The 11,632-nt window shown below is 44.7% G+C and overlaps 1 protein-coding gene across 5 annotated transcripts in view; it reads left to right on the forward strand.

The window, feature by feature from the left end:
* The window catches only part of fgfr3 (fibroblast growth factor receptor 3), a 61,714-nt gene extending 50,634 nt beyond the window's left edge, over positions 1-11,080 (forward strand). For all 5 annotated transcript variants that reach the window (XM_036517232.1, XM_036517231.1, XM_036517233.1 and 2 more), the window contains exons 13-18: positions 180-370; positions 677-799; positions 1,525-1,595; positions 4,865-5,002; positions 5,596-5,701; positions 10,896-11,080. In XM_036517232.1, coding sequence (XP_036373125.1) covers positions 180-370; positions 677-799; positions 1,525-1,595; positions 4,865-5,002; positions 5,596-5,701; positions 10,896-11,060 — 794 coding nt within the window. In that variant the 3' untranslated portion in view covers positions 11,061-11,080. The remainder of the gene's footprint in view (positions 1-179; positions 371-676; positions 800-1,524; positions 1,596-4,864; positions 5,003-5,595; positions 5,702-10,895) is intronic.
* Positions 11,081-11,632: the final 552 nt, after the last annotated feature.

The raw sequence follows: 11,632 nt of genomic DNA on the forward strand, positions 1-11,632 counted from the left end.
GCTGGTGATGAATGAGACATGTGTCAAGTGAACATTTTAAATGTGCAGGAGATGGGAGTGTTCATTAAAAGATGTTTTAAGGGGTACTTTATTCATTTTGGGTCTGAATAAAGTATTTTTGGTGTGCGGTGATGTTCAGGACCCACAGTAGACCAGATGAGTTTGATCTCTGTTCCTAGGCCCCCTGTACGTGCTAGTGGAGTATGCTTCCAAGGGGAACTTACGGGAGTACCTGAGGGCACGCCGGCCCCCCGGCATGGACTACTCCTTTGACGCCTGCAAGATCCCAGACGAACAGCTCACTTTCAAGGACCTTGTCTCCTGTGCCTACCAGGTGGCACGAGGGATGGAATACCTGGCCTCACAGAAGGTTTGAAAGCCTTCCATATGGGGTCAAGTGAGAGACATGGTGGAAATGGTGGATAGGCTGTTCAGGGGTCAGGGGGCATGTCTGGAGGTCTGGAGGTGTGTCCAAAGTGAGGAATTCCAGTTGTGCCTTGTGCCTTTGAAATTCACCCATTGTAGCCTGTTAAAAATATTAGCCACATGCATGAGGTGTTGCATATGTGGGGCAGATGGATGGGTGGTAAACCCAGGACTATGGCCTGCTGTGAAGGCCATGTGAAGATATTCTGCTGTGGTTTTGATGTGTCAGTGGATTTGGTTTCCTCTGCAGTGCATCCACAGAGACCTGGCTGCCAGGAATGTCCTGGTCACAGAAGATAATGTTATGAAGATTGCTGATTTTGGCCTGGCCAGGGATGTCCATAATATCGACTACTACAAAAAGACAACAAATGTAAGTTGACAACATGAACTACTACAAAAACACATAATTGAAAAAGGGATTGAAAAAGGTGTTTGCTGATTGGTTATGGCGCACCCATAGTGGGTCTGTGGCTCATGTCTGATGTATCTCTCCGCTGCCCAAGGGCGATAGCAGCCACTGGGCCTATTACCATAGGAACAAAGCCTGCAGGAGAAGCAGCCACTGGAATGGCAGTGGCAAATGTTTTTGGAGTCACTCACCACAGCAGATATTAATATGGATTGTTGACAGCAACCTAGACAGAAAAGCAAAAACAGCAATGTAACAAAGGCACATGATACAGTCCTCCCCCAGCCAGCAGGGAGGGAGGCTGGGTAGAGTGAGACTACACAGACAGATCCTGGACAGCCTATCAGAGATGTATATGCTGTGTCAAAGGTCGGCACAGACATCCTTCCTCTGTTACACTCTAGTGGTGCTGGAACTGCAGGCAAAATGTGTACGTAGCAGTGTTTGAAAGGCTGTCTGTTGGTTGGTCTTGGGAGGTCAGTTCCCTTTTTCCTGTCTGTGGTGCCAGCTGGCTTTGCTGTTTGACTGAGCAAGTTCTGATCAGCATCCATATTCATGTGGGCATGTTCAGTAGCGTGAGAGTGGCACCCTGGGGGCCATTATCGGGCTGGGGATTGAGGTAGTGCCACCCTGACCCAAAGCAGGCTTGCTGACAAAGGCCTTCTATTGTGCCACTGTTATTGCAGGGTCGGCTGCCTGTGAAATGGATGGCTCCAGAGGCTCTGTTTGACCGGGTCTACACACACCAGAGCGATGTGTAAGTTTTGCTGGGTGAGGGGGTGGTATGGGAGGGATATGGGTGTGTGAGTGAATGTATGTGTGTGGGTACGTGAGTGAGTGTATATGTATGTGTGTGTGTGTGTGTGTGTGTGTGTATGTGAACAGAGATTTTTTTTTTATTTTAGTACACAACTGATATTACAGTTGTATTTCATTGCCATTCATGTATCTGGGTCTCTGTTTCCCTGGTGTCAACTCTTTCCAAGCTCTGCCTGCTCAGAGGACTGTCCGTGCTAGCTTTAAATATGCTGCAGAAAAACTCAGACCACTGCAGAGGTAAAGAAGGGCAGTACTTTCATTCACATGTACTTTTCACTCCCTAAAACAGGTGACACATATCACAATACATTTGTTCAAGAGCTCAAGTTTTGTGCTGTACTTGAACTGCACTGCAGCAGTGTTTGTGGTAAGCATGTTCAAAAGGAACAGGAGAGAAAATCAGTTGGACCATCTGACAACAGATTTTTGAATTTCAGTGGGTGAGAACTTTGATAACAAAAATACTCAAAAACATTTTTTTTCTGTCCCCATACATACATCATGAAATGCAAAATGTCACATGGCAGAACAGTTCCACTAATGTTTGAGGTCCACACCAAAATGAGAAAGCAGCCGAGCATCTCTTGGAAACAAGCTGTTTCTAGGCACACCATCATCTGTGTTACTGTGTTACGCTGCCAGTGTGCAAAGATTCTGTCAGCACACTTTCTGCATGGAGGCGTGGGGCCTGCCATTGTGTTGTTTCAGTAGCTTCACATGAAACATGTTCTTACAGTAAACACTCACCAGCAGGGAAAGAAATAAAGAGGAAGGCAGGGATTTACACATACTGTATATATACAATTTATTTACTCATATGCATACAGCATGCCCTTATAACATACTTGCATACAGTATACATTAACTTTGTAACACACTTGCTTACAGTATATACTAACGTTATGACACACATACCTACAGTATATACTAACATACTAACACAAACTCATGACAAACTACAGTTAGTCTACTATGTCCAGCTAACTTTATAACTAACAGCATAAACTAACTGTGTTGTACAGCATGAGACCAGCACTTTCTCTGTGTTTTATATGCATACAGTGTAAGACCAGCACACTATCTGTGTTTTACAGGTATACAGCGTGAGACCAGCACGCTCTCTGTGCTTTACAGGTATACAGTGTGAGAACAACATTTTCTCTCTGCTTTACATGCATACATTGTGCTATTCTCACACTCTCTCTGCTTTACAGATATATAGTGTGAGACCAGCATGCTCACGCTGTCTGTGCTCTACAGGTGTTCAGTGTGAGACCAGCAGACTCTCTGTGCTTTACAGGCATACAGCGTGAGACCATCACACTCTCTGTTCATTAAAGGTTTACAGTGTGAGACCAGCACACTCTCTGTGCTTTACAGACATACAGTGTGAGACCAGCACACTCTCTGTGCTTTACAGGTATACAGTGTGAGACCAGCACACTCTCTGTGCCTTACAGGCATACAGTGTGAGACCAGCACACTCTCTGTGCTTTACAGGCATACAGCGTGAGACCATCACACTCTCTGTGCTTTACAGACATACAGTGTGAGACCAGCACACTCTCTGTGCTTTACAGGTATACAGTGTGAGACCAGCACACTCTCTGTGCTTTACAGGTATACAGCATGAGACCAGCACACTTTGTGCTTTACATGCGTACAGTGTGACACTAGCAGGCTCTCTTGTTTACAGGCGTACAGCCTGAGACCAGCTCGCTCACAGTAAGTTCTAGAAAGAAGTTAGGCATTGCATGTTTGCATTGTCCTTAAATGCCTTTAATTGCTTTTCAAAAATATTTTTACATATTTTCAAATATGTTTAGCCTTTTGTCTGTTAAAGACATGCAGACATTTTTAAAACTGCCTGAGTCTTTTTTGTTGTTGCTGTTGCCTAAACAAATATGCATATAGACTTACAGTTTATTTGGAGTCTGACACAGTTTGCACTCTGCTGCTGGGTTTGCCATTGGCTGTGGTGTGGCACTACAGTAGCCTCCAAGTGTGATGGAGGCCATGACCCTGTAAGCTGCTTTGTTTGGGTTTTATTACATTTACATCACATTTATTCATTTGGCGGGGTTTTAACACAATGATAATGAATTGTGGATGATACGATGAGGCTGAATCATGCAGCTCTCTGCTAAGACTGAAGCCTGCGGGTAGAACCGTGCAGTGTGGCTGTTTGGCAGGAGTGGCAATGGCTCTGAACCTGGGCTGCAGCTGAAGTTGTGTGTGGATAATTCAATTAGCTGTGCTTGGTGCTGGCGGGCCCGAGGGGTGGAGGGCAGAGGAGGTGTCAGTGTAGCCTAACAAAGAGCCCAGTATTAATATCTGGGCCCATCACCCATCTGATTAGATGGTTATATGGAGCTAGAGTCTGCTCATGTGCAGCAATGATGGAGAAGGCCCCTGAGAGGACTGGAAATATATGGAAATATATCTTATGTGAGAGTGTGTTAAACATGTGTTGCAGGAGTGTGTTTTTGTGAATAATGTGGCACATCAGCTAGACTATGAGACAGTGATTCACTGATCTGGCATCACACAGTACATGGTTCACATGCAAACCATGACTATAGTTGTCTCTCCTAAGCACACATGGTCATAGGTGTTGCAGTTGTTTCCTATCAAAACTCTAACACCTCTAAGATCTAGAGTGGAAGAAACAACCACATAATCTCATACATTTACTGTGCTACAGATAGTTACACTGTTAAACACTGTTATTAGGCAACCACAGCAAATATGTATGGTTACAAATCATGCCAGTGTATACCATTTCAGCTATATACTAGCTAATATTATATGTGTAATGAGGCACAAAGCTGTCTATTCTGCAATTAGTAGTGTTCATATTCCCAATTCTGATGTTCAGTTTTTGAATAGAATTAGGTTGTTGCTAGTTTTTTGCTAGTATGTGTTTATGGTATTGAAGAGCTAATAAAACGTTTAAAAGTCACAATAAATGCAACACTGCTTCCTCTCAGATGCAGACTGTATTAAACAAAGTATTAACTTAAACATTTCTGATTATTAAGAAAGAGCTGTTTTGTGCAACTGTAGGTTAATTGGTCTCAGACAAGCCAGGTAAGGTTGATGATGATGAACAGGATGAGGATAGTGATGGTATTGATGTTGCGTATGGGGATGATCATGAGGATGGTCATGATGAAGTTGAGGATGGTTTCCTCCTTTCCCTCTCAGCTGGTCCTATGGTGTTCTTCTGTGGGAGATCTTCACCCTGGGAGGGTCGCCCTACCCTGGTATCCCAGTGGAAGAGCTTTTCAAACTGCTGAAGGAGGGACACCGGATGGACAAGCCCGCCAACTGCACCCATGAGCTGTGAGTCCCCTCCTACACACATGTCTGTGCCTCCAGTGTCAGCACAGCCACCACTACAGAAAATTTCAATGTTGGCTGTCATTTGTGTGTGAATTTTAATACAAATAAACTAACATTGATTTTAATTGAAATGACCTAGATCAGATACAGTCAAAATTACTATTATTATTGTTATTATAATTATTTTAAAATGATTTAGTTGATATTCTCATCAAAGGTGACTTACAACATATGATAACACATACAAGAATACAAATGTAGAGAATTAATTATATATAAAAACTATATGGAGCCTTTATATATAAATATGTGAAGCCTGGCACAATGAGAGAAGATAAAGGACATGACTTTACAGGCATACTGAGAGACTCACACAAATACAATAGACTGTCAAGGTGTTTGTCTTTGGCCATGTATGGAGGTGAGCCATTGCTGTTGCATGACACTGGTGAACAAAAGCCTTAATAGCTTTAAGTCCTTAAAAATAAAAATAAAAGGATAAGTATGGTGTAATAGCAGAGTAATACATACTGATAGTAGAGTGGTTAGCAGTCAGATAAAAGGATGTGTTTTGATGTCTGTCGTTGCTGTAGATATATGATCATGCGTGAGTGCTGGCATGCTGTGCCCTCCCAGAGACCCACCTTCAGGCAGCTTGTGGAGGACCATGACAGAGTGCTGTCCATGACCTCCACTGATGTAAGCCCCCCTAAACAACACACACACAATGACCTCCACTGACTAGGGCTCAATGCTTACTTTGAAATGCTACACTGGACAACCAGCCATCACTTTTTGGTTGCCCAAAATAATGGGCAAGAGAATATGGTAGCCATGTTTTTATATTGTAATACCTCAAAAAACCCTGCTACGGTCAATTGCCGATAAGAGAACTTTACCCGAATCTGTTTCACCTAGACGGTTCAGCTGTAATTTTTATTTCTGTGGCAGTATTGGTGCTACCAAACTTTTCTTCTCTTTGGACACACTTTAGAAGCTATGAAATAATACTGTCCAATTGTCATTGAGGCGAAGAAAAATGGAGGCTTGTAGATTCATCCCCCAAAGTTCAAATGTTTTCTTTACAATGGCGCGTGTGAGTTCTGCAGAAAGCTGATAGAGTATCGGTAGTGATGTTATGTTTGTGACCGATTCGAGTCTTTTGAACGGCTCTTTGGTACGAATGAAGGGATCCAGGTCGTACTTGAGAGCTGTTAATTTTATCGTTGCACCCAAACTTCACTGCGTGTCCTAAGTTCAGTCATTGTAGCCTAGTGGTTATGGAGCAGGAATCGTAACTAGAGAGAGAGAGAGAGAAAGAGATTGAGATTGATTTCCCCCCTGATTGTTTCATGGGCGGTTATGTTGTAAAGCACAAATACACAATGACATTAGGTCTGGCAATACGAGTATCATTATTTCGCAGATATACTTAGTAACCCCCGTCCCCTAAAAGAACGATGAGCTGTTCTTTTGAACAGCTCTCGGAAAGGAACGGAGCCATAAGATCCGGCTCCCTTCAAAGAGGGTTATTCCCGTCACTAGAATCCGGCAGCAGAGCGCTTTCATCTTTGATGTCACTCCCTGGGTTAGCTAGCATTGTCACCTAGGGAACAACATTAAATTACCAGAATAGTAGTGCTAAGTTGCAGACCTCTTTCAAATTTGTTGCATATGCAGTGCTTTCCCTGTCGGAGATGTCATTTGACTGCAAAAACCTCATCAATATGCACATACATTTCTCAAACAACAACAATGCGTGAACCAACCTGTAAAAATAAAACTAGCTTTGTCACAGTACAGGCCAATACAGTAACTAAATAATTCTGTGCCGCCAATTTCTAGTTCGCTCGAGTAGTGGAATAGTGATTAAGTGCTGCTGGTAATTGAGTTGAAGACAATTCAATCTCAAAGTAACTAAAACAGTACTCTTCTTTCAATTGCATAGATTTGAAACAGTAAGATGTAGTCTACAGAAATAAATGTGTAGCTGGCAAGGACGTTTTGCTCGCTTGATGAAAAGGCTCAGAACTGCGAGTTGGTCAGAGGAGCAGCGTCTCATTGGAATGTGTACAAGAGTCAATAGTGATCACAGTCCATAGATCAGAGATATGTTGGCTGCTGACAGTATTTAGTAATCACAGTATTCAAGTATTTTTTGGTAGCAGTACACTACTTTAAATTAGCTAGACACTCACTGGACTGAGTAAGCTAGTTACAACAATAATTTTGCACATGGGATTTATGAATTGCTGTTTTTTTAATATGAAAATACATATTGTTGGGTTTTAAGGAGGAAAGGTTTTATTGCCAGGTTTTCTGCAATGGTGAGAGAGAGCCTAATATTGTAGGCTAAATGTGGGATGCCACTGCAAGGCAATGAGAGGGGAACCCATTTTATTTTAGAGGAAAAATAGTTTACAAGTTTTTAGTTTAATAGTTTAGTAACATCATAACATGAAGACTAAGATGGTGGCGCGTGCAAATCGCAAGGCTCAGTGTCTTAACAGATTTCGCAAAATAGTGTTAATTTATCTGGTTGTTTCAGCTATGCGAACTTCACAAACGGCAAACAGACACTTTTGGACATTAAAATATTAAAAAAATATTACTATGTTGGTGCACCAACATAGTTTTGTACCATCCATTCAACTTCGACAAACTACCACTGGAGTTAGAGAGGACGCTGCGGACAACTCACCCTGACCGGAAGTGTCTGGCGCCAGTGTCGAGACCGTAAACAAAGACAGGGGAAGCAGGGAGGTCTGCGGGCTAAGCTAAGGCTAAATCCACTCCGGCCAGCGCTACCCAGCATCTGCCTCGCCAATGTACTGTCTTGGGCGAACAAGCTGGACGAACTAAGGACTTGGACCCTCACACAGAGATGTCCCAAACAACACGGTGGAACTGGAGGGGCGCACGGTCTTCAGGGCTGACAGAGCTGCAGCAGTGACAGGTAAAAGCAGGGGCAGTGGTTTATGCGTCCATATGTGAATAAATCATGGTGCACCGACTCTACCATTGCTGAAATTTATTGCTCTGCTGATCTGGAATACCTGATTATTAAGTGCAGACCCTTTTATCTACCGCAAGAGCATGCATCATTGCTGCCACAGTTTATGTACCACCGGATGCAAATGCTAAAGTTGCCATGAAAGACCTCAGTGCTGCTATTAGCAAGCTGCAGACATATGGGGACGGGGCCTTTATTGTTGCTGGGGGACTTCAATCACTGCAACCTACGCACCGTGCTTCCAAGATTTTACCAAAATACCTCATGCACCACAAGGGGACATAAAACCTTGGATCACGTCTATACAAATGTGGCTGACACCTACAAAGCCACTCCCCTCCCCCACCTGGGACAGTCTGATCATCTTTCATTTTTCCTGTTTCCCAAGTATAGCCCGGTCATTAAACATGTGAAACCCACAATGAGGACCATCAAGATCTGGCTGGAGGGTGCTGACTCTGCTCTTCAGAACCAATTCCAGCACACAGACTATGCCACCACAGACTCTCAGATCTCATACACCAACTCTGACCTGGATCACATTAACAGATGTGTGGACAGAGTGACAACCCAAAGACAAATAAAAGCTTTCCCTAATCAGAAACTCTGGATGAACAGAGAGGTTCGCCTCCTGCTCAAGGCCAGGGATGCAGCCTTCAGGTCTGGAGACCGGGAGGCTTACATCTCAACCAGGGCCAACCTGAGGAGGGGAATCTCCCAGGCTAAACACACATACAAACAGAGGAGGACTTCTACTCCTCAGACCCCCAGCGCATGTGGCAGGGCATACAGACCATCACGGACTTCAAACCACCCAGTACTGTGCCCCCATCCAGCTCTGCCTCCCTCCCTGATGAGCTCAACCACTTCTACGCTCGCTTTGACCGGGGAAACAGGAGGAAACAGGAGGTCACCCACAAAGCGGATCTCCCACCTGGTGAACTGCCTCTCTCTTTTTCCACCTCTGATGTTTGCACCACCCTGAGCAGGGTGAATGCACAGGCATGGTATACCTGGCCGAGTGCTCAGAGTCTGTGCAGAGCAGCTGGCCCGGGGTCTTCACGGACATTTTTAATCTGTCTCTGGCCCAGGCAATTGTGCCCACAAGCTTCAAGACGGCCACCATTTTGCCAGTGCCGAAGCACTCCACTGCTACGGCCCTGAATGACTTCCACCCAGCTGCACTCACCCCCATCATTGCAAAGTGCTTTGAGTGACTGGTCTTATCACATCTGAAATCCTGTCTGCCCACTACCCTGGACCCCCATCAGTTTGCCTACTGCACCAACAGGTCAACAGAGGACGCCATCTCCATGGCACTCCACTCTGCCCTGACCCACCTGGACAGTCCCAACTCTTACGTCAGAATGGTTTTCATTCACTTCAGCTCAGCATTAAACACTGTGTTCCCCTCCAAGTTGATCTCCAAGCTTAGCCAGCTCGGTATTAGCACATCCCTCTGCAACTGGACTTTAGACTGTCTAACAGACTCCAATCTGTTAAGTTAGACAACCTCTCCTCAACCACTCTGACCCTGAACACCGGCGTGCCACAAGGCTATGTGCTAAGCCCTCTTCTGTACTCCCTCTTCACCCACGACTGCGTTCCTGTACATGGTTCTAACACCACAATCAAGTTAAGATGCAGATGACACCACGATGGTAGGCCTGATTGGGGGGACGATGAGATGGCCTACAGGGACGAGGTCCAGCACCTGGCCGCACGGTGTGCCAACAACAACCTGGCCCTTAACACCCAGAAAACCAAGGAGATCATTGTGGACTTCAGGCGAGCTATGAGCCACACACACACCCCCATCTACATCAACGGAGTTGTAGTGCAGCGTGTATCAAGCTTCAAATTCCTTGGAGTCCACATCTCTGACGATCTCACCTGGTCCCTGAACTCCTCCATTCTGATCAAAAAGGCACAGCAATGCCTTTACTTCCGGTGGAGCCTTAAGAAAGCTCACCTGTGTCCTAGGATACTGGTAAACTTTTATCACTGTACCATTGAGAGCATACTCACCAACTGCATCTCAGTGTGGTATGGCAGTTGCTCCGCATCAGACCGCAAAGCACTCCAGCGGGTGGTGAAAACTGGCCAACGGATCACCGGCACCCAACTGCCCACCATTGAGAACATTTATCACAAGCTGCCTGGGCAGGGCGAAAAGCATTATCAAGCATTATCCCACCCTAACCAGGGACTTTTTACTCTCCTCCCATCAGGCAGGCGTTACAGGAGCCTCTGCTCCCGCACCAGCAGGCTCAGGAAGAGCTTCTTCCCTGAGGCTGTGACCCTGCTGAACTCCACACCACAGCGCTAAGCATTATTGCACTCATTACTGCACTGTCTCAGTACTTTTACTTTTATATTTTCACTGCTGTACATACAATCATCTGTACATATCTTGCCTATACTGTACATACAACCCTTATATATACACTCCCCTTTCCAACTCTGTCCACTTCACCCCCCTATGTATAACACATTATTATATTATACATGTTTAATAATCCGTTAACACTGTACATACTGTAAAATATAGCATCATTTATACTGGAGTAATTACTCTTAATCGCACTTTCTGTAAATAATACTATTCTGTTGCACTTCTGGTTAGATGCTAACTGCATTTCATTGGCTTTGTACCTGTACTCTGCACAATGACAATAAAGTTGAATCTAATCTAATCTAATCTAGTATTTTTTTACACATTTTTTCATTCCAAAACAGCTGGGCAACACGGGATGATTGCCAAAACCTCTCAGTAAAATTTTCAACCACTAAGGTCTAGTCCTGCTGATGTAAGCCCCCTCAAACCTTTACACATTATTGCAGCAGTAACTGGGTGTCTTGTGTTTCTGTATTTCCCAGGAATACCTGGACCTGTCAGTACCCTTTGAGCAGTACTCTCCTACCTGCCAAGACTCCAACAGCACCTGCTCCTCAGGGGATGACTCAGTCTTCTCCCATGATCCTCTGCCAGATGAGCCTTGTCTTCCTAAACCACACCTGAGCAATGGGGTTCTCAGGACATAAACCCAGCACCAGTGTCCCCCCCCCCCCCCCCCTTCACTGCTGGCCTGGGGTCTCCTCTTCGTCTTCTCCAAAAACATGGACGAATCCAGTGCAGTACTCTGAACTTTTAGAAATCTGGAAATTATGTTTCTTGGTCCAGGTCTTGCTTGGTTTCATTAGCATATTGTAATGGTGAGCAGGAAGGATCCAGATGCAGACATAACTCAAGGAACACAGGAGGAATATAACAGACAAAGAATTTTTACTAAACACACAAACGTTGGCACAGGAAGGCACAGAACGCAGGCAAGCTCAAGACTGAGCAAGGAACAACTCAACAGGCAGGGTTTAAATACAGCAAACACTCAAGACTAATTACAAACACAGACAATGATTAGACATACACAGTACAAACACAAACAGGAAGAAAAGTCCCTCTGGTGGATGTTCAGGGAAGCAGCAGGCACCTGGGACAGGCTGTCATAAGGATGCCTGCTGGTCCTTGCGGGAAGCCGTCCCTGACACCCTGACACATATTTAAGGCTGTTTAAAGTTGAGCAGCCATCATTCTTCTAAACCAGCCAGATCCAGGA

The sequence above is a fragment of the Megalops cyprinoides genome, chromosome 22, assembly GCF_013368585.1.
Source record: "Megalops cyprinoides isolate fMegCyp1 chromosome 22, fMegCyp1.pri, whole genome shotgun sequence".
In the NCBI taxonomy this organism is placed as follows: Eukaryota; Metazoa; Chordata; class Actinopteri; order Elopiformes; family Megalopidae; genus Megalops; species Megalops cyprinoides.